Source organism: Pseudophryne corroboree, chromosome 4 (assembly GCF_028390025.1).
Source record: "Pseudophryne corroboree isolate aPseCor3 chromosome 4, aPseCor3.hap2, whole genome shotgun sequence".
NCBI lineage: Eukaryota > Metazoa > Chordata > Amphibia > Anura > Myobatrachidae > Pseudophryne > Pseudophryne corroboree.
The window spans coordinates 93,884,211-93,908,037 of NC_086447.1; the positions used below are offsets into that span (position 1 = coordinate 93,884,211).

Sequence of the window (23,827 nt, forward strand, 5' to 3'; positions counted from 1 at the left end):
TTGTGATATCACATTAATAAGGCAGACATGTCACCAGCAATTAGCTGATTTAAGAACATGGGGGTCATTCCGAGTTGATCGTTCGCTAGCTGTTTTTAGCAGCCGTGCGAACGCTAAGCCGCCGCCCACTGGGAGTGTATATTAGCTTAGCAGAAGTACGAACGAATGCATCGCAGAACGGCTACTAATAAAAATTGTGCAGTTTCAGAGTAGCTCCAGACCTACTCTGCGCTTGCGATCACTTCAGACTGTTCAGTTCCGGATTTGACGTCACAAACACGCCCTGCGTTTTTCCTGCCACGCCTGCGTTTTTCCGAACACTCCCTGAAAACGGTCAGTTGACAACCAGAAACGCCCACTTCATGTCAATCACTCTGCGGCGACCATTGCGAATGAAAAGCTTCACTAGACCTTGTGTGAAACTACATCGGCCGTTGTGAAAGTACGTCACGCGTGCGCATTGCGCCGCATACGCATGCGCAGAAGTGCCGCTATTTCACTTAATCGCTGCGCTGCGAACATTTTTATCTAGCGATCAACTCGGAATGACCCCCATGGTACAAGTATCACTGATGTTAGCAGATGTGGGGGTTTATGTAAATAGGGTCTGAGTACTGTGAAGTAGCGCGATTTCATCGATCTAAAGATTTAAAGAGGCAATCATTTAAAAGGCTAAACCAAGTTGGTGTTGTCTTTTAAATTATTTCCACTTTAAATCTGCGACTGAGATTGCGCTGCTTCACAGAACTCGGACCCGATTTCATAAACCCATTTACATTTGATTAGTGCAAATGAGACAAATGAAAGCAGTAAGGTTTGATAGTGTGCAGGTGGTCAGTACACAGCAATCGGGGCAGCTCCACTGACCGAAATATCCAAGGATAAATCTGTAAATCCCGGGACTGTCCCTAGAAATTAGGGGTATTTGTCACTTTGGATGGGTGTCGTCAGTATAGCGACCTGGGTCTGGTTACTATGAGCAGGTAGTAGCCCACGCTGCAGATCTCTCCCAAATCAAGGTAGCCGGCCCAAGCATTCTATCTCAGGGACTAAGGGCCTAATTCAGACCTGATCGTAGCTGTGCAAAATTTTGTACGGCTATGATCAGCCACCCTGACATGCGGGGGGACGCCCAGCACAGGGCTAGTCTGCCCCGCATCTCTGGCCCTCCCACCGCCGCACGGCGGCGATGCTTTTGTATCTGAAGAGTAGCTCCCTACCAGCGCAGCTCCTGCGTGCTGGCAGGGAGCTACTTGGCACTCTCCGGGTCGCAGCGGCTGTGTGTGATGTCACACAGCCACCGTGGCCTGCCCCCCGCACGGTACGGGCACGCATGCATTGCCCGGACTGCGCCCCCAAAATGGCGGGAAAACGCACAGCAGTGATCAGGTCTGAATTAGGCTCTATGGGGGTAATTCTGAGTTGATCGCAGCAGGATTTTTGTTAGCAGTAAACCATGTGCACTGCAGGGGGGGCAGATATAACATGTGCAGAGAGAGTTAGATTTGGGTGGGTTATTATGTTTCTGTGCAGGGTAAATACTGGCTGCTTTATTTTTACACTGCAATTTAGATTGCAGATTGAACACACCACACCCAAATCTAGCTCTCTCTGCACATGTTATATCTGCCTCCCCTGCAGTGCACATGGGTGGTCATTCCAAGTTGTTCGCTCGGTAATTTTCTTCGCATCGCAGCGATTTTCCGCTAATTGCGCATGCGCAATGTTCGCACTGCGACTGCGCCAAGTAAATTTGCTATGCAGTTAGGTATTTTACTCACGGCATTACGAGGTTTTTTCTTCGTTCTAGTGATCGTAATGTGATTGACAGGAAGTGGGTGTTTCTGGGCGGAAACTGGCCGTTTTATGGGAGTGTTTGAAAAAATGCTACCGTTTCTGGGAAAAACGCGGGAGTGGCTGGAGAAACGGAGGAGTGTCTGGGCGAACGCTGGGTGTGTTTGTGACGTCAAACCAGGAACGACAAGCACTGAACTGATCGCACTGGAAGAGTAATTCTTGAGCTACTCAGAAACTGCACAGAGAAGTCTTTTCGCAATATTGCGAATCTTTCGTTCGCAATTTTGCTAAGCTAAGATTCACTCCCAGTAGGCGGCGGCTTAGCGTGTGCAAAGCTGCTAAAAGCAGCTTGCGAGCGAACAACTCGGAATGAGGGCCATGGTTTTGCCCAACTGCTAACAAAAATCCTGCTGCGATCAACTCAGAATTACCCCCCATGTGCACTGCAGGGGGGGCAGATATAACATGTGCAGAAAGAGTTAGATTTGGGTGGGTTATTTTGCTTCTGTGCAGGGTAAATACTGGCTGCTTTATTTTTACACTGCAAATTAGATTGCAGATTGAACACACCCATACTTGCCTACTCTTCCGGAAGCTGCGGGAGGCTCCCATTTTTTGGGGTAGCACCCCGCACCCCGGAAGAGTGGGCAGGTCTCCCGCATCCTGCTCGCACCCTAGTGATGCGAGCAGGATGGAGAGATAACCTCGGGTGGAGAAGGGGTTAAAATGACGCAAATTGCGTCATTTTAGCCCCGCCCCCTTCCCGCGGACCCGTGAATCGCGGCATTTCCCGAGGCGGGGCTTAGTGATGTCACAGTCCGTCCCCGCCCCCCGATGACACCTGCAGCGTCTCCTCTCCGGGCTTCTCCCGAAGAGGAGAAATAAAATGTAGGTAAGTATGAACACACCCCACTCAAATCTAACTCTCTCTGCACATGTTATATCTGCCCCCCCTGCAGTGCACATGGTTTTGCCCAACTGCTATCAAAATTCCTGCTGCGATCAACTTGGAATTACCCCCTATGTACAGAGGTTATAGAGGTGACATGTTGTCTGCCTATGGTAACAACAGGCCCATGGTAAGGAAGAAGCTCTGTGTTCTATAAATGCCTTACGTAAGGAATTGATACGTGTAACATGGCTGTAATGTAATGAATGTGTTTCTCTCTTGCACAGTGAGAGGTTTGGTGTTGGCCGCTGGACTACTCTGTGGAGCGGTGCTAGCACATGCCCCATCTACTTGTAACTTACTAAGATTATCTACAGATTGTGTTACAGTTTATTTACTAGACGTTATTACAATATTATTTTTATTACCCCATGATATCAGAAGTATATAATCGGTGGCTCTGTGCATGTCCCAGCCCCTGAATTGGTGAGTATGTAGTTATGTAACCTGTGAAATTTATTACCCAAATTGGCTGCACCAACCCTGCATTAAGTTCATTATGTACACTATGTTTTTCAGGTGCTTTTCCTCTCGCTGTAACACTAAAACCTCTGTGATATGTTTTTGATGCCTTTAAAGTGACTTTGGGCCTAATTCACACCTGATCGCTCCTGCTTTTGCAGAGGTCCGCGATCAAAGAGTCGCCGCCCATAGAGAGTGAAAACCCGCCCCGTGCAAGTGTACAAATGCATGTGTACGCCGTGTGAAAACTTCTCCAGACATCTGCAAATCCGTTCGCAACTCACTCACCATCAAATGATTTTTCCAGTCTGTGCAGTGTGTGTGCAGCCCAGGATTTACTACTACAGTGCGACAGAATCAGGCTGTTCGGGGCCGGAGCTGATGTCACACACCCTCCCAGAAAACAGCCAGTTACGACCCACAAACGTCCTCTTCCTGTCAATCACCTTGTGTACGCCTAGCAATCAAAATTTTTGCACCATTCTGTCGCTGTTTAGGCTTGCGTCTGCGCATTATGGTGCATGCGCAGTCGTTCGATAATTGGCCGCGGTGCGATCAGGTGTGAATTAGGCCCTTTAATTTATGCTGGAGAAAAGTGCTATATAAATATAATTATTATTGTTATTATTATTATTATTTTTATTATTGTATTAATTTAGTTTAGGTTGTTTTTTACTTGTATACAGCTAAAGGTCTGTAATATGTTTTAGCGCTAGTATTTGCAATGTTGGGATTACAGAGTTCTATACGCCCCCTAATTCTCCAGGATCCACGTGTGATCTGGTCTTGTCAGATAGCACCTTAAGACCCAGATTTATCAAGCTTTGGAGACTGATAAATTGCACAGTGATAAAGTTAGTACCAACCAATCAGCTCTTAACTGTCATTTTCAAACACAGCCTGTAACATGGTAGTTATTTGCTGATTGGTTGGTATTTTATCACCGTGCTATTTATCACTCTCCAAGGCTTGATAAATCTGGGCCATGTGATATGTGTGCTTTTTTTTATCATCCACTGTCTGTGGTGAAGCTCTTCTGTGGTGGAAAACTTACTTTTACAAATTGCTAATAATAGATTCTACACTTGATCCAAAACAAAAGGAAAAGAGGGTAAGAGGACATTATTCAAGTTTTTGCCCAAGCCCCCCAAAAATGAATAAATGACTGACACTGGAATTGATCATAATAAAGAAGACAGTTATTGATATATCATCTCCCCTCAGACCGTGCTAATGTGTATCTGAAGCACAGCAGCCGGTGTGTACCGTTTTATTGAAGTAATTCAAGTACTGCTCTTGTAGATTTCTTTTCCTTTTATTTAACTCCTCGTCGGATTGGCCATCAACGTAGAGCTGGATGGATCTCTGTAGAGGATCCGCCACACGTTCCGTCCACCTCTTGTGCTGCATCTCCTTCCTGCGCAGCTCAGTGCTCATGGCTTGTGTGAGATACTCATCTATGCTCTGAATAAACACACCACAATATATTATATTATACCTCAATGTCCAAAAAAAACTACCACAAACAATGATTTCTGGAAGCAAAATGAAGAGGAGCGAAGACTGAGTGGTTATTGCAAACAGTTTATTCAGAAAACAGGATTTTGATCCCTACCGGTAAATCCTTTTCTCGTAGTCCATAAGGGATATTGGGGAAATCTAGTACGATGGGGTATAGACGGGGTCCAAATAAGCCAGTGCACTTTAAATTTCTTCAACTGGGTGTGCTGGCTCCTCCCCTCTATGCCCCCTCCCACAGGCAATTTTAGGTAAAAATGTGCCCGAAGGAGAAAGGACATACATTAGATAAGGAACATGATAACAGGAATGGCGGTGAGATTTACACACCAGCACACCACTAACATACAACAACCAGCAACGGCTGGTAACAACAACAGCAACAGCTGAACAGGTAACTATAGAACAAGAACCTGCAGAAAAGTCAAAGCATTGAGGCGTGCGCCCAATATCCCTTATGGACTACGAGAAAAGGATTTACCGGTAGGTATTAAAATCCTATTTTCTCTAGCATCCATAAGGGATATTGGGGGAATCTAGTACAATGGGGACATCCCAAAGCTTTCAGAACGGGCGTAGACTGCTGCAGCACCGCCTGCCCAAAATGGGTATCCTCTTTGGCCAGGGTATCAAATTTGTAGAACTTCACAAAGGTATTCTTCCCGGACCAGGTAGCAGCTCGGCATAGTTGCAAGGCCGAGACTCCATGGGCAGCCGCCCAGGAAGAGCCCACTTATCTTGTAAAGTGGGCCTTTATAGACTTAGGAACAGGTAAGGCTGCCAACACATAGGCCTGTTGGATAGTAAGCCTAATCCAACGAGCAATGGACTGCTTGGAAGCAGGACAACCCTTCTTCCGTGCATCATAGAGCACGAACAAGGAATCCGTTTTTCAGACCCGAGCTGTGCGCTTGACATAGATCTTCAAGGCACGCACAGCATCCAATGCCTCTGGAGGAGCAGAAGTGTCAGAACTAGATGGAACCACAATAGTTTGATTTACATGAGACAACCTTCGGCAGGAACTGCTGTCTAGCCTGAAGCTCCGCTCTGTCCTCGTAAAAGACCAAGTATGGACATTTACACAATAAGGCCTCCAATTCAGAAACACGTCGAGCAGAAGCAAGGGCCAGTAACATCACAGTCTTCCACATGAGATACTTACCTTCTACCATCATCAGAGGTTCAAACAAGAATGACTGTAGAAATGCCAACACTACATCCAAATCCCAGGGTGCCATAGGCGGCACAAAAGTAGGTTGTATATGGAGTACCCCTTGCAAGAAGGTCTGAACTTCTGGCAACACTGCCAATTTCTTCTGGAAGAAAATGGTGAGGGCTGAAATCTGGACCTTAATGGAACCCAGATGTAAGCCCTTATCCACACCAGCCTGCAGGAAACATAGGAAACGTCCCAAGTGGAACTCCGCAGGCGGATATGTGCATTCCTCACACCAAGAGACATATCTCCTCCAGATATGATGATAGTGTTTTGACGTCACAGGTTTTCTGGCCTGAACCATGGTAGCAATAACCTTATTGAAAAGGCCCTTGTGAGCTAGGATGTGCCGCTCAACCTCCATACCATCAAACGAAGTCGCCGTAAGTCCGGGTAGACGAACGGTCCTTGTTGAAGAAGATCTCTTCGTAGTGGTAGAGGCCAAGGGTCTTCGACAGACATGTCCAGAAGATCCGTGTACCACGCCCTCCGAGGCCAATCAGAATTGCCTGGACACCTTGATTCCTGATTCGCTTTAGCACCCTTGGGAGCAATGGAATTGGAGGAAACAGGTAGACTAGCCAGTACGGCCAAGGCGACGCCAGTGCGTCCACTGCCCTCAACTGAGGGTCCCTGGTCTGTGAGCAATACCAGGGAAGTTTCTTGTTGAGCCGAGAAGACATCATGTCTATTTGTGGGCAACCCCACCGGTCGATGATCTGCTGGAACACCAGATGGTGGAGCCCCCACTCCCCCGGGTGGAGATCGTGACGACTCAGGAAGCCCGCCTCCCAGTTGTCCACACTCAGAATGAAGATTGCTGACATTGCTCTCGCATTTATTTCTGCCCAGAGGAGTATTTTGATACCTCTTGCATGCAGGCTCTGCTTTTTGTCCCTCCTTGTCGATTGATATACGCCACAGCCATGGCATTGTCCGACTGTACCTGGATCGCATGATCTTTGAACAGAGGAGAGGCCTGAAGTAGAGCATTGTAGATCGACCGAAGTTCCAGAATGTTGATCGGAAGGAGTGCCTCGTGGGCTGACCACCTGCCCTGGAACTGCGCCCCTTGGGTGACAGCTCCCCATCCCCGTAGACTTGCATCCCTCGTGAGGAGGGTCCAATCCTGAATTCCAAAACTCTGGACTTCTAGGAGATTGGAGGACTATACCCACCACAGGAGGAAAATTCTGGCCTGTGGGGACAGGTGCATCTGGAGATGCGACATGGACCACTTCTTCAGGAGATCCAATTGAAATTTTCTGGCATGGAACCTCCCATACTGGATCGCCTCATGTGAGGCAACCATTATTCCTACCAAACAATAGAAAATAATGAGAATGCGCTTATTCAATCTGATTTAGATTTTAATTTTCAAGGTAAGTATTACACATAAACATTATCGATGCCGGCCAGCATCACATAAAAAATAATAATTAAAAACACACACACAATTAAAGACATACAATAAAAACATATAGTAAAAAGCTCCTTTTAGAATGATAGAACTCACACTATCTATGCATGTATTTTCTTATATGCACCCAATAGTATATTATCTGCTGCTTTATATTAATAATCAAATAAACCATGCAAACATCCTTAGATAGTCCATATAGCAAAATATAGGTTAGTAATGATGTTGAACAATCTTGCAATATGCTTAATGTCCTTTTTAAAATTTTGGTTAGTATCCAGACGAATCATGTAATAATATGATGTTGTTATACTATAATCATCCCTGCACATGCAGCTGCTGTGTTAGTATTCAAGTAATTTATGCAACAGTATGACATTTATAATATAGAGCAGTCCATGTCCTCTTGTACCATATTACTGGCAATGATGAATTTTGACTACCATACAACATGCACATATTAGCCTGTATTATGTTCAGGCAACTTTGTATTCCCCCTCCCGGCTAGCTTGCTCACTCCCAGCCTTATCCGGAGTCCACAGTTCACAGGCAATGGTAGTAGTGTGCTCACCTGATCCCCCTTAGTACTGGGGTTTCAAATCACAGGGCCAGCCAAAGAGCATCAGCTGTAGTCAAAGTAGTGTTTCTTCTGTGGAGATCCCAACAGATGCATTTCCCTGCCTCTTTATACATGTCAGCGGCTTCCTCAGTGTCAAGTAGTCTCCCTCCTCTCTCCTCTGTTTAAATACCGCTTTGCGCATTTACCGCATGCGCAGTAGACGTGCTGTTCAATCCTCTTTCCTATTACACTCCACTGCGCATGCTCCCCGGTGGTTCTTGGTGCGTTCCAACTACACACACCTCGTTTCTGTAATTTGGAAACGGATTTCAACAATCATATACATTACATCTGATCCTCTTTCTTAATTTCATTCTTAGGAGCATAAACAGTTATTTTAGTAGTTTGTGCACCCTAGACAAACTGGTGTCTCTTTCATTTCCCCATTCTATGGGGATTTGATCATATATCGTAACCTAAACCAGTTGGTAGCACCATTTTGAGCCTTCAGCTTCATCAATATGTGGACACACATGTAATTCCTCCCACACACTAGAAAGGTGGGGGTTGTGAATACACACATAGGAGGCAACCCCAATTTTTGTATATACATTACAAGTTAACCTTTGTTCTCGGTGCGGGTTACTCTCCAGGAAGGGTAAGAGCTTTTGCTTTTCCCTATATTGGAACCTGTTGACATACACACAGACAGTTATAATGCAAGCCTGCCCTACTGTATGTGAGAGGAGACACAGAGAGAGAGGACACCAGCACACTCTGAGCTGCACAGACCCAGTGAGGCTGTCAGCTCCCTATAATACAGTAAACACTAACAATTATCAGAGCCGGCCCTAACCAATATGATGCCCTAAGCAAGATTTTGGCTGGTGCCCCAAAGAGCTGCCGCTAGTTGCGCCTCTGACCCTGCACCCCTTTCCCATCACCATCACCCCTCACCCATAGCAGTCCTCATTTTGGTGCTTCTACCCCCTATATTTTAAATAGGAACAGTGCACAGATTCGGCACACAGCTCAAAAAGTGGTGTGTTCTTGCTGGGAAGGGGAACACACACACAATAGTAACCCCAATTAAAATTACACCACACAGTAGTGCAACTTTATTCACATTTTATCAAGCCATAGTGTCCCTAATTCATGTTACTTCACACAGTAGTACCAATTCACCTTGTATACATTACTCCTCACAGTAGTGCCCCTTATTCACATCAAGGGGGACATGTACTAAGCAATGATAAAAGCTAAGAAGTGAGCCAGTGGAGAAGTTGCCCATGCCAACCAATCATCTGCTCTGTAGATTTTTAAAGTATGCAATTATAAATGTTACGTCAATGCTGATTGGTTGCCATGGGCAACTTCTCCATTGGCTCACTTCTCCACTTTTATCACTGTTTAGTACATATCCCCCTAAATCATGCTGAATTGCTCCTTATTCACATAACACCACACCATATTACTCTTTATTCACATCAGACCACACAGTAGTGCCCTTTCTATACATTACGCCACACAGTAGAGCACCTTATACACATAATGCCACACATTAGTAATGCATTTATACACATAATACCACACAGTAATGCCCCTTACACATATGACACACATTATTAATGTCCTTATAAACATAATGTGCCTTACACATTATGCCAACCTTTATTAATGCCCTTATACATATAATGTCCCTTACACATGGCGCACATTAATAATGCTTTTATACACATAATGACACACATAATGTCCCTTTCACATATGCCGCACATTATTAGTGCCCTTATACACATAATGACACACACAGTGCCCCATACACATATGCCCCACATTATTAATGCATTTATACACATGACACACATAATGCCCCTTACACATATGCCGAACACTACTGCACAACCAACCCATTTGCACACAGCACTCACATAGCCGCTAACGCTGTGACCTCTACCTCTGCTTGGATACAGATGTGTCCTCATACATCTTTCCTCAGTACGCCATGCAGCAGGAGACACATAGTAATGCAAATAAGACATTAGCAGAGCTGCTATGTGGCTAGGGCGCACAAGCAGCTTCTGCTGATTAAAATGATATGCAGCATGCCTATATTCTGTGTGTGACGGTGGCTGTATCTGCATACGAAATGCTACATTACAGTGATTTCCAGGAATACACTGTAACGTAGCATTTCATATGCAGATTCAGCCACAGTCACACACAGAAAATAGGCATGCCGCATATCATTTTAATCCGCAGAAGCTGCTTGTGCCCCTAGGCATTTGCCTAGTTTGCATATGCCTAGGGCTGGATCTGACAATTACTGTCCAAGATAGGATCAGGATAGTGAACAAAAGTTGCTCTCCCCCTTTGCTACACCCTGTAGCAGATATCCAGCATGTCTGAGGATCAGGAAGCGCTGTGTGTGCTGTAAATGGCTACAGTAAGCAGAGGAAGGCGTCAAAATGCCTCAGGTCCCACTGTGAGGTAGCTCCGCCCAGTCCAATGGCGCCGGCGTTACATACATTTATTATACTGGCAAAAGTTTTCTTTTGAGCTTAAAACATCACACAAGTGCTAGTCAAGCTCTCTTGTGCCAGTTCTACATGGGGGATCTTAGCGGGACCCCCGTGGGAGGGTCCCGTACGCCACACCCGTGGTCAGCTGCACTTTGAACCCGGTTTGTACTCACCACCGGTGTCACCTTCAGGCAGCGTTAGGGGTGTGCAGCGTACTGCGGCTGTGACAGCCAAGGCGCAGTGCCCCGCTAAACAACAACCCCTCAGGACGGTGGTCCAGCAGCAGGAAAGCGAATCTGCACCTCGTGAGGTCGGTGACTGTCCCCTCCCTAACTCCCAGACAGCACACCGAAAATAATAAAAGATTAAAAGAAATTGAAGGAAACTCTCTGGAGCTGCAGAGTGTGCATCCTCTCCTGAGGGAACTTTTTTCTAAACTGCCTGTGGGAGGGGGCATAGAGGGGAGGAGCCAGCACACCCAGTTGAAGAAATTTAAAGTACACTGGCTCCTTTGGACCCCGTCTATACCCCATCGTACTAGATTCCCCCAATATCCCTTATGGATGCTAGAGAAACTGCATTTGCCTCCTAGGGCACAGTTGCTGTTACAGACTATGGGGGTTATTCAGTAAGGATTGCAGATTCTGCTAAAAAGCATAATCTTCAATCCTTTCTATCGCATGCTGGGGGCCGTCCATCGCAGGGCAAGGCCGCCCAGCACGCTGAATGACCTACACAGTGGCTGCGACCGCAATTTATATGCGGTTGCAGCAACTGTTGATGACCTCCTGCAGCTAAGATGCATATGCAGGCAGTCTGCAGCCATTTTTTTGATAGGAGTGGCTGTTTGTGATGTCACGTAGCCGCCCCTAAAACTGCCATCGACCTGCCACCATTTTGGCAGTGCCGCAATGCTACGTGCATCCCCCCCCCCTCCCTGACCACCCCACGAGTGCCTTTGACTGTCAATCATCAGATCAGATCGCATTGGCTGCTAGCGCACGCGCAGGATGGGACCTGCCAGGACTGGGGTTATTGCACGATGTGACCTGAATAACTCCCTATGTATGTCACTGAGTGACAGGCTGGCTCTCTCTGGCTATGTGGCCACATAATGGAGTAAAAGGGGCCAGACCTAAATTCAGTTAGCTGCAAGGTCCTGTCCAGGAGCAAAAACAATTGCGATATCTGTGCCGCAAGAGCCAGTAACCTGAGCAGTGGCATATGGAGCGCAGTGTGACGTAACCTCACATGTAATTGAATCTGCCCCCATGTCACAGTTTCTGTATCCTCATTATATATATATATACACATCTATATAGGATGAGTCAGTGACCGGCAGATGCAGTGTAAAGTGCACCACATGGGACATCACTTTGATATAAATGTACGGGTGTGGTATGGAAGATCGACAGTAACTAGGTCCACAATGTCTAGGTCGACCACCATTGGTCGACAGGGTGTCTAGGTCGACAGGGTCTTTAGGTCGACATGTTCTAGGTCGACAGGTCAAAAGGTCGACATGAGTTTTTAATGTTATTTTGGTGTCGTTTTCTTCGTAGAGTGACCGGGAACCCCAATTAGTGCACCGTGTTCGCTCGCCATGCTTTGGGCATGGTGCCTTCGCTTCGCTCGGCACAGATTACCGTTCCAATCGGAGTCCACGTGGATCGTTAAGTATGAAAAGGTTAAAAAATAAATAAAAAAAATAAGAATTTACTTACCGATAATTCTATTTCTCGTAGTCCGTAGTGGATGCTGGGGACTCCGTAAGGACCATGGGGAATAGCGGCTCCGCAGGAGACAGGGCACAAAAGTAAAAGCTTTAGGATCAGGTGGTGTGCACTGGCTCCTCCCCCTATGACCCTCCTCCAAGCCTCAGTTAGGATACTGTGCCCGGACGAGCGTACACAATAAGGAAGGATTTTGAATCCCGGGTAAGACTCATACCAGCCACACCAATCACACTGTACAACCTGTGATCTGAACCCAGTTAACAGCATGATAACAGCGGAGCCTCTGAAAAGATGGCTCACAAAAATAATAACCCGATTTTTGTAACAATAACTATGTACAAGTATTGCAGACAATCCGCACTTGGGATGGGCGCCCAGCATCCACTACGGACTACGAGAAATAGAATTATCGGTAAGTAAATTCTTATTTTCTCTGACGTCCTAAGTGGATGCTGGGGACTCCGTAAGGACCATGGGGATTATACCAAAGCTCCCAAACGGGCGGGAGAGTGCGGATGACTCTGCAGCACCGAATGAGAGAACTCCAGGTCCTCCTCAGCCAGGGTATCAAATTTGTAGAATTTTGCAAACGTGTTTGCCCCTGACCAAGTAGCAGCTCGGCAAAGTTGTAAAGCCGAGATCCCTCGGGCAGCCGCCCAAGATGAGCCCACCTTCCTTGTGGAATGGGCATTTACATATTTTGGCTGTGGCAGGCCTGCCACAGAATGTGCAAGCTGAATTGTACTACACATTCAACTAGCAATCGTCTGCTTAGAAGCAAGAGCACCCAGTTTGTTGGGTGCATACAGGATAACAGCAAGTCAGTTTTCCTGACTCCAGCCAGCCTGGAAACCTATATTTTCAGGGCCCTGACAACATCTAGCAACTTGGAGTCCTCCAAGTCCCTAGTAGCCGCAGGTACCACAATAAGCTGGTTCAGGTGAAACGCTGACACCACCTTAGGGAGAAACTGGGGACGAGTCCGCAGCTCTGCCCTGTCCGAATGGACAATCAGATATGGGCTTTTGTGAGACAAAGCCGCCAATTCTGACACTCGCCTGGCCGAGGCCAGGCCAACAGCATGGTCACTTTCCATGTGAGATATTTCAAATCCACAGATTTGAGCGGTTTAAACCAATGTGATTTGAGGAATCCCAGAACTACGTTGAGATCCCACAGTGCCACTGGAGGCACAAAAGGGGGTTGTATATGCAGTACTCCCTTGACAAACTTCTGGACTTCAGGAACTGAAGCCAATTCTTTCTGGAAGAAAATCGACAGGGCCGAAATTTGAACCTTAATGGACCCCAATTTGAGGCCCATGGACACTCCTGTTTGTAGGAAATGCAGGAATCGACCGAGTTGAAATTCCTCCGTGGGGGCCTTCCTGGCCTCACACCATGTAACATTTTTTCGCCAAATGCGGTGATAATGTTGTGCGGTCACCTCCTTCCTGGCTCTGACCAGGGTAGGGATGACCTCTTCCGGAATGCCTTTTTCCCTTAGGATCCGGCGTTCAACCGCCATGCCGTCAAACGCAGCCGCGGTAAGTCTTGGAAAAGACATGATCCTTGCTGAAGCAAGTCCCTTCTTAGTATCTCTTGAAGTTCCGGGTACCAAGTCCTTCTTGGCCAATCCGGAGCCACGAGTATAGTTCTTACTCCTCTCCGTCTTATAATTCTCAGTACCTTGGGTATGAGAGGCAGAGGAGGGAACACATACACCGACTGGTACACCCACGGTGTTACCAGAGCGTCCCAGCTATTGCCTGAGGGTCTCTTGACCTGGCGCAATACCTGTCCAGTTTTTTGTTCAGACGGGACGCCATCATGTCCACCTTTGGTCTTTCCCAACGGTTCACAATCATGTGGAAGACTTCCAGATGAAGTCCCCACTCTCCCGGGTGGAGGTCGTGCCTGCTGAGGAAGTCTGCTTCCCAGTTGTCCACTCCCGGAATGAACACCGCTGACAGTGTTATCACATGATTTTTCGCCCAGCGAAGAATCCTTGCTGCCATTGCCCTCCTGCTTCTTGTGCCGCCCTGTCTGTTTACGTGGGCGACTGCCGTGATGTTGTCCGACTGGATCAGCACCGGTTGACTTTGAAGCAGAGGTCTTCCTAGGCTCAGAGCATTGTAAATTGCCCTTAGCTCCAGTATATTTATGTGGAGAGAAGTCTCCAGACTTGACCACACTCCTTGTAAATTTCTTCCCTGTGTGACTGCTCCCCAGCCTCTCAGGCTGGCATCCGTGGTCACCAGGACCCAGTCCTGAATGCCGAATCTGCTGCCCTCTAGTAGATGAGCACTCTGCAGCCACCACAGAAGAGACACCCTTGTCCTTGGAGACAGGATTATCCGCTGATGCATCTGAAGATGCGATCCGGACCATTCGTCCAGCAGATCCCACTGAAAAATTCTTGCGTGAAATCTGCCGAATGGAATCGCTTCGTAAGAAGCCACCATTTTTCCCAGGACTCTTGTGCATTGATGCACTGACACTTGGCCTGGTTTTAGGAGGTTTCTGACTAGCTCGGATAACTCCCTGGCTTTCTCCTCCGGGAGAAACACCTTTTTCTGGACTGTGTCCAGAATCATCCCTAGGAACAGCAGACGTGTCGTCGGAATCAGCTGCGATTTTGGAATATTTAGAATCCACCCATGCTGTCGTAGAACTACTTGAGATAGTGCTACTCCGACCTCCAACTGTTCTCTGGACCTTGCCCTTATCAGGAGATCGTCCAAGTAAGGGATAATTAAGACGCCTTTTCTTTGAAGAAGAATCATCATTTCGGCCATTACCTTGGTAAAGACCCGGGGTGCCGTGGACAATCCAAACGGCAGCGTCTGAAACTGATAGTGACAGTTCTGTACCACGAACCTGAGGTACCCTTGGTGAGAAGGGCAAATTGGGACATGGAGGTAAGCATCCTTGATGTCCAGGGACACTATATAGTCCCCTTCTTCCTGGTTCGCTATCACTGCTCTGAGTGACTCCATCTTGATTTGAACCTTTGTATGTTCAAAGATTTCAGATTAAGAATAGGTCTCACCGAGCCGTCTGGCTTCAGTACCACAAATAGTGTGGAATAATACCCCTTTCCTTGTTGTAGGAGGGGTACTTTGATTATCACCTGCTGGGAATACAGCTTGTGAATTGTTTCCAATACTGCCTCCCTGTCGGAGGGAGACGTTGGTAAAGCAGACTTCAGGAACCTGCGAGGGGGAGACGTCTCGAATTTCCAATCTGTACCCCTGGGATACTACTTGTAGGATCCAGGGGTCCACTTGCAAGTGAGCCCACTGCGCGCTGAAACTCTTGAGACGACCCCCCACCGCACCTGAGTCCGCTTGTACGGCCCCAGCGTCATGCTGAGGACTTGGCAGAAGCGGTGGAGGGCTTCTGTTCCTGGGAAGGGGCTGCCTGCTGCAGTCTTCTTCCCTTTCTTCTACCCCTGGGCAGATATGACTGGCCTTTTGCCCGCTTGCCCTTATGGGGACGAAAGGACTGAGGCTGAAAAGACGGTGTCTTTTTCTGCTGAGATGTGACTTGGGGTAAAAAAGGTGGATTTTCCAGCTGTTGCCGTGGCCACCAGGTCCGATGGACCGACCCCAAATAACTCCTCCCCTTTATACGGCAATACTTTCATGTGCCGTTTGGAATCTGCATCACCTGACCACTGTCGTGTCCATAAACATCTTCTGGCAGACATGGACATCGCACTTACTCTTGATGCCAGAGTGCAAATATCCCTCTGTGCATCTCGCATATATAGAAATGCATCCTTTAAATGCTCTATAGTCAATAAAATACTGTCCCTGTCAAGGGTATCAATATTTTCAGTCAGGGAATCCGACCAAGCCACCCCAGCGCTGCACATCCAGGCTGAGGCGATCGCTGGTCGCAGTATAACACCAGTATGTGTGTATATACTTTTTAGGATATTTTCCAGCCTCCTATCAGCTGGCTCCTTGAGGGCGGCCGTATCTGGAGACGGTAACGCCACTTGTTTTGATAAGCGTGTGAGCGCTTTATCCACCCTAGGGGGTGTTTCCCAACGCGCCCTAACTTCTGGCGGGAAAGGGTATAACGCCAATAATTTTCTATCGGGGGAAACCCACGCATCATCACACACTTCATTTAATTTATCTGATTCAGGAAAAACTACAGGTAGTTTTTTCACACCCCACATAATACCCTTTTTTGTGGTACTTGTAGTATCAGAAATATGTAACACCTCCTTCATTGCCCTTAACATGTAACGTGTGGCCCTAATGGAAAATACGTTTGTTTCTTCACCGTCGACACTGGAGTCAGTGTCCGTGTCTGTATCGACCGACTGAGGTAATGGGCGTTTTAAAGCCCCTGACGGTGTTTGAGACGCCTGGACAGGTACTAATTGGTTTGCCGGCCGTCTCATGACGTCAACCGACCTTGCAGCGTGTTGACATTATCACGTAATTCCCTAAATAAGCCATCCATTCCGGTGTCGACTCCCTAGAGAGTGACATCACCATTACAGGCAATTGCTCCGCCTCCTCACCAACATCGTCCTCATACATGTCGACACACAGCACACACACAGGGAATGCTCTGATAGAGGACAGGACCCCACTAGCCCTTTGGGGAGACAGAGGGAGAGTTTGCCAGCACACACCAAAACGCTATAATTATACAGGGACAACCTTATATAAGTGTTTTCCCTTATAGCATCTTAATATATTATAATATCGCCACATAAAATGCCCCCCCTCTCTGTTTTAACCCTGTTTCTGTAGTGCAGTGCAGGGGAGAGCCTGGGAGCCTTCCTAGCAGCGGAGCTGTGTAGGAAAATGGCGCTGTGTGCTGAGGAGAATAGGCCCCGCCCCCTTTTCGGCGGGCTTCTTCTCCCGTTTTTCTGACAACCTGGCAGGGGTTAAATACATCCATATAGCCCCAGAGGCTATATGTGATGTATTTTTAGCCAGCATAGGTACTTTCATTGCTGCCCAGGGCGCCCCCCCCAGCGCCCTGCACCCTCAGTGACCGTTGGTGTGAAGTGTGCTGAGAGCAATGGCGCACAGCTGCCGTGCTGTGCGCTACCTTAAGAAGACTGGGAAGTCTTCAGCCGCCGGTTTCTGGACCTCTTCTCTCTTCAGCATCTGCAAGGGGGTCGGCGGCGCGGCTCCGGTGACCCATCCAGGCTGTACCTGTGATCGTCCCTCTGGAGCTAGTGTCCAGTAGCCTAAGAAGCCAATCCATCCTGCACGCAGGTGAGTTCACTTCTTCTCCCCTAAGTCCCTCGTTGCAGTGAGCCTGTTGCCAGCAGGACTCACTGAAAATAAAAAACCTAACAAAACTTTTACTCTAAGCAGCTCTTTAGGAGAGCCACCTAGATTGCACCCTTCTCGGCCGGGCACAAAAACCTAACTGAGGCTTGGAGGAGGGTCATAGGGGGAGGAGCCAGTGCACACCACCTGATCCTAAAGCTTTTACTTTTGTGCCCTGTCTCCTGCGGAGCCGCTATTCCCCATGGTCCTTACGGAGTCCCCAGCATCCACTTAGGACGTCAGAGAAATGTGAAAAACTCATGTCGACCTTTTGACCTTTCGACCTAGAACATGTCGACCTAAAGACCTTGTCGACCTAGACACCCTGTCGACCTAGTTACTGTCGACCAATAGTGGTCGACCTAGACATTGTCGACCTAGTTACTGTCAACTTAGAGACCAGATCCCAAATGTACGACCAACATAGCACGACAGAAACAGAGCCGGCAGGGAACAGAGACATAACCACAGGCCTGGAATAGATGGACAATATATACACAGCCACCCATATTGGGATGTAGTTATGTGACCGACGGTCACAAAAACTCCATATAAGCTGTATCTGCTTTGTGTTTACATTTACAGTAAATGTCCCTCTCATCTAGGCTCCGGCTTCCTTATGTCTGTGAGGCTCACAATGTAGCAGCAGTCTGAATGCTCTGCAATAGTTTCCTGTACCTGCTTCCAGCGCTTCTCCCGGTCCAGCAGCTCCATGGTGTCTTCATCACCTGACAGCTGAGGAATAACATAGCAAATGTCAGAACATCGCACTGATCAGGGGTGAATCCATGCGTGATACATATTTCAGTTACATGTACTGGTGTTGGTGTGTCCTAATGTGCGCTTTTTGTTGGCAGCCCGTCTATATTTGCTAATAGGGGAATTTCTCCCAAACCCCTGATTCTAGAATTGTGTGTGTGGTAAGCAATTAATGTACAGGCGCTAACTCTAAAGAATGGAAGATGGAGACTTCCCTTAGTTCCTATATAACGAGGCGATGTGCAGTCCTTCCAAGGTCCTATCCCGGACGGATCTTCTGCCGGATAAGACTCCGATGTTCCACGAATTTATATAGAAAGGAATAAAAAGAACCATATGGTGTAGTACGCAAAGGAAACAGATAATGAGTATGTAGTAGAATGCCTCGTGCCTCCTCCCAAAAATGACACCCGAACAATGGTGTAAAGGACAGAACAAATGGCTCAATTACCAGATTGTGGACTCGAGATAACGTGTTGCTACTCTCCTTTCAATTATCCCAAGTGTTCACTCCACAAAGCCCACACCTGGTGGTTTTCAGTGCCTCATACCTCTTCCCCAAAGAATATCCATATATTGTCACGATCCGGGTATCTGGACGCCATTTCTTACCCATCAGATGCCTCCTAAGGCTGGCTCAGCGCTCCAGGACCGGATCCCATCTGTTATCCTAATGTTCACATTCCTGCATCCTCTCCTGTCTCTCTGAGACGCTGTCACAGTAACGCCTTATTACATCTGGCATGGCGTCTCCCGCGGCCTCCGCCGCCGTCCCTGAGCTTCTGCATGCAGAGTGTCAGAGTGGCGATTACGTCAGCCGCGGCCTCCGCTGTGTCCGCGTGGTTGGATGTGCACTTGTCAGCCTGGCGTCTCCCGTCTCCAGTGGCCGGCGCCGCCATTACTGTTTTCATTACCACATGGATTACAAACCAAACTTCCCTCCAAGTGTCTGCATGGGCGCAGCCATCTTGGATTCTGTCAGCTGATCATTTCCTCCAATCTGTTGTCAGTATTGTTAATCTGCATAATTGCCTAGCCAATCCCTTCCTTGCTGCAGGTATAAATACACTGTGCCTGAGCAAGGAAGGCGTCAGTGCTTTGGTTGTCAAACCTAGTTCCTGTTTGTCTCTCTCCTGTGATTGTCTTCCAGGTTCCAGCTCCTGTCTCAAGACTTCCACCATAGAGACCCGCACCAGCATTCCACCTGCGGTGTAGCCTGACTCTCCAATCCATTGTGGATTCATCTGTTTCCAGCTACAACATTACCTGCTTCCAGCTCAGCTTCCAGCAGAGTACAGCTTCCCTTAAAGGGCCGGTGTCCTTTCTACACTTTACCACTCTCCACCGGTATTATTATTTCTCCGCTCTCAAGTTCTACATTTCAGTTCATATTTCATCGCTCCCAAGTTCATTTATTATTTAACTGGTTCCAGCCAGTATCCACTCCGTGCTAACAACAGTCTGGTTCCAGCCAGTATCCACAGCAGCTGTTTTACCTTCAGCAACCCAGCTTTTCCTGGAACACCAGCTGGCACAATCCTGGGTTATCTCCATTGCTACAGTCGGGCCTGGTAAGGACTTTCCATCTAGAAGATCATAAGAACTATCTCACACTACCAGTGCCCTGTGGCTCCTGCCATCCTGTAGTACCCAGGAACTGTATTTATTATTTGCTGACTTTTACGTTTTCTTTTACTGCTGCTGTGTTGCGGAGTTGTCATAATAAACATCATTGACTTTTATCCAAGTTGTCGTGGTCACGCCTTCGGGCAGTTATTATTCATGTTACTTATATGTCCAGGGGTCTGATACAACCTCCCAGGTTCCGGTACATCTCAGCCCCTACAACTGAGCCTGCCTCCCGTCAGCTCAGGCCCTCAGTTGTGACAGTAAGCACTGACCTAATGAATCCAGCCGGAGACCAGGATCAAGCGGCCAGGCCGATGCAAGAACTGGCAGCCCGACTAGAACATCAGGAGGCTGCACAGGGCCACATCATCCGCTGTCTCCAGGATCTCTCTACTCGGCTGGATGGGATTCAGACAACTCTCCGTGGATCAGGCGCATCTGGTGCGTCAACCACAGTGACTCCAGCTATAACCCCACCCACCTTACCCATTTCTGCTCCACGTCTTCATCTTCCAACGCCAGCAAAATTTGACGGATCTCCAAGATTCTGCAGGGGATTTCTCAACCAGTGTGAGATTCAGTTTGAGCTACAACCTGGCAATTTTCCCAGTGACCGTACAAAAATTGCCTACATCATCTCTCTTCTCAGTGGCTCCGCCCTTGACTGGGCATCACCGTTATGGGAGAGGTCCGACACCCTGCTATCTTCTTACACTGCATTCGTGTCAACATTCAGGCGCATCTTCGACGAGCCAGGCCGGGTAACCTCAGCTTCATCCGAGATTCTCCGTTTACGCCAGGGGTCACGTACTGTAGGACAATATCTGATACAGTTCCAGATCCTGGCATCCGAACTGGCATGGAACGACGAGGCCCTGTATGCTGCATTCTGGCATGGCTTATCTGAGCTTATTAAAGATGAGTTAGCTACCAGAGACTTACCTTCTAAGTTAGATGAGCTAATCTCACTCTGCACGAAAGTTGATTTACGTTTCAGAGAGAGAGCAACTGAGCGTGGAAGATCATCTGCTCCAAAATCTTCTGCTCCTCCTCCTCATCAACTGTCACCATCTAAAGATGAGCCCATGCAAATTGGCCGTTCCCGTTTAACTCCTGCTGAGCGCCGAAGACGTCTCTCTGAGTCTCTTTGTCTTTACTGTGCAGCTCCGTCTCACACCATCAATGCCTGTCCCGAACGTCCGGGAAAACTCCAAACCCTAGCTCGCCCAGGAGAGGGCCGGCTAGGAGTAATGATCTCCTCTCCATCTCCTCATGATTGTAATCTCCCAGTCTCGCTTCAAGTTGCTCAACGTTATCGGAACGTCATTGCTCTCCTTGATTCCGGAGCAGCTGGGAACTTTATTACTGAAGCCTATGTTAAACGGTGGTCCCTACCCACCGAGAGACTTCCTTCCTCCTTTTCCTTAACTGCCGTGGATGGCAGTAAAATTTTTGATACTGTTATTGCTCTAAGGACTCTACCAGTTCGTCTGAGAGTGGGAGTTCTTCATTCCGAACTTATTTCACTTTTAGTGATTCCAAGAGCCACACATCCTGTGGTCCTGGGCCTTCCATGGCTCCGTCTTCACAATCCTACAATTGATTGGACGACTACGCAAATCCTGGCATGGGGTTCCTCCTGTGCAGAGACATGTTTGTTTAAAGTATTGCCTGTCTGTTCTTCCTCCCCCAGGTCGTCTGATGTTCCACCTCCTCCATATCAAGATTTCACGGATGTGTTCAGTAAAGCTTCTGCTGATACCCTTCCTCCTCATAGAGAATGGGACTGCCCGATTGATCTCGTACCAGGGAAGGTTCCACCTCGAGGCCGAACTTATCCGTTGTCTCTGCCTGAGACGCATTCTATGGAGGAATACATTAAAGAGAACCTAGCAAAGGGGTTCATTCGACCTTCTTCTTCTCCAGCCGGCGCAGGCTTCTTTTTTGTAAAAAAGAAAGATGGTGGTCTGCGGCCGTGCATCGACTACAGAGGTTTGAACGACATTACCATCAAGAACCGTTATCCTTTACCCCTGATTACTGAGCTCTTTGACAGAGTTAGCGGAGCTACCATCTTTACAAAGCTGGACTTGCGAGGTGCATACAATCTCATCCGGATCCGTGAGGGTGACGAGTGGAAGACCGCCTTTAACACCCGTGACGGACATTATGAGTACCTCGTCATGCCCTTCGGATTGAGCAATGCTCCAGCTGTCTTCCAGCATTTTGTCAATGAGATTTTCAGAGACATTCTATACCGTCATGTCGTGGTCTATCTAGACGATATCCTCATTTTTGCCAACGATGTAGAGGAACATCGTTTTTGGGTTAAAGAGATTCTGTCCCGTCTCCGTGTCAATCATCTCTATTGCAAATTAGAAAAATGCGTCTTTGAAGTCAAGTCCATTCCGTTTCTAGGGTACATTGTGTCCGGTTCCGGACTAGAGATGGATCCTGAGAAACTACAAGCAATTCAGAATTGGCCGGTACCCTTAACCCTCAAAGGGGTCCAGAGGTTCTTAGGGTTCGCCAATTATTACCGAAAGTTTATACGAGACTTTTCCACCATTGTGGCGCCTATTACTGCTTTCACCAAGAAGGGTGCTAACCCGTCCAAGTGGTCTGAAGAAGCCATGCAAGCTTTTCATCTTTTAAAACAGAGGTTCATCTCTGCGCCTGTCCTGAAACAGCCTGACATCGACTCTCCTTTCATCCTAGAGGTGGATGCCTCCTCCGTTGGAGTAGGAGCGGTGTTATCTCAGAGGGCTAAAGATGGCCATTTACATCCTTGCAGTTTCTTCTCCCGGAAGTTCTCCCCAGCTGAGCGCAACTATGCCATTGGCGACCAGGAGTTGCTAGCCATCAAGCTCGCTCTAGAAGAGTGGAGGTATCTGTTGGAGGGAGCTTCTCATTTAATCACCATACTTACAGACCACAAGAACCTTTTATACCTGAAGGGCGCACAATGTCTCAACCCTCGTCAGGCCAGATGGGCACTTTTCTTTTCCAGGTTCGACTTTAAACTCCAGTTCTGTCCGGGCTCTCAGAATCGCAAGGCCGATGCCCTTTCCCGCTCATGGGAGCAAGAAAATGAGTCAGAGTCTTCAGACAAGCATCCTATTATAAATCCGTTGGCATTCTCCACGGTAGGGATGGACTCTACGCCCCCATCAGGGAAAAGTTTTGTGAAGCCGATGCTAAGGAAGAAGCTCATGCATTGGGCCCATGCTTCCCGTTTTGCCGGACATACAGGTATCCAAAAAACCCTGGAGTTTATCTCTAGGTCCTATTGGTGGCCAACTCTGAAAAAGGACGTCTTGGAGTTTATTGCATCTTGCCCAAAGTGTGCCCAACATAAAGTATCCCGCCAGTCGCCTGCGGGGCAACTGGTTCCACTATCCGTTCCCCGTCGACCATGGACCCACTTGTCGATGGATTTCATTACAGACTTACCCATGTGCAACAAGTTCAATACCATCTGGGTGGTAGTTGACCGGTTCACCAAGATGGCACACTTCATTCCTCTCACCGGTCTTCCGTCAGCTTCCAAGTTGGCTCAAGTATTCATACAAGAGATCTTCCGACTCCACGGTCTTCCTGAAGAAATTATCTCAGATCGAGGAGTTCAATTCACAGCCAAATTCTGGCGAAGTTTATGTCAAGTCCTCCAAGTCAAGCTAAAGTTTTCCACGGCTTACCATCCTCAGACCAATGGTCAAACCGAGAGGGTGAATCAGGACTTGGAGGCCTTCCTCCGCATCTATGTGTCCTCCTCTCAAGATGACTGGGTTCAATTACTTCCCTGGGCCGAGTTCTGTCATAACAACCAGTATCATTCTTCATCTGCTTCAACACCATTCTTCACTAACTTTGGATTCCACCCTAAAGTTCCTGAGTTCCAACCGCTTCCAGCAACTTCTGTTCCCGCAGTGGATATCACCTTGCATCA

The 23,827-nt window shown here is 47.8% G+C and overlaps 1 protein-coding gene across 3 annotated transcripts in view; it reads right to left on the minus strand.

The window, feature by feature from the left end:
* FAM228B (family with sequence similarity 228 member B) overlaps positions 1–23,827 on the minus strand; it is an 80,195-nt gene that overhangs the window by 18,593 nt on the left and 37,775 nt on the right. For 2 of the 3 annotated variants that reach the window (XM_063915279.1, XM_063915278.1), the window contains exons 3-4: positions 18,169–18,225; positions 4,475–4,672 (exon numbers count right to left, since the gene is read on the minus strand). In XM_063915279.1, coding sequence (XP_063771349.1) covers positions 4,475–4,672; positions 18,169–18,225 — 255 coding nt within the window. The remainder of the gene's footprint in view (positions 1–4,474; positions 4,673–18,168; positions 18,226–23,827) is intronic. The other variant, XM_063915280.1, reaches the window with a different exon arrangement.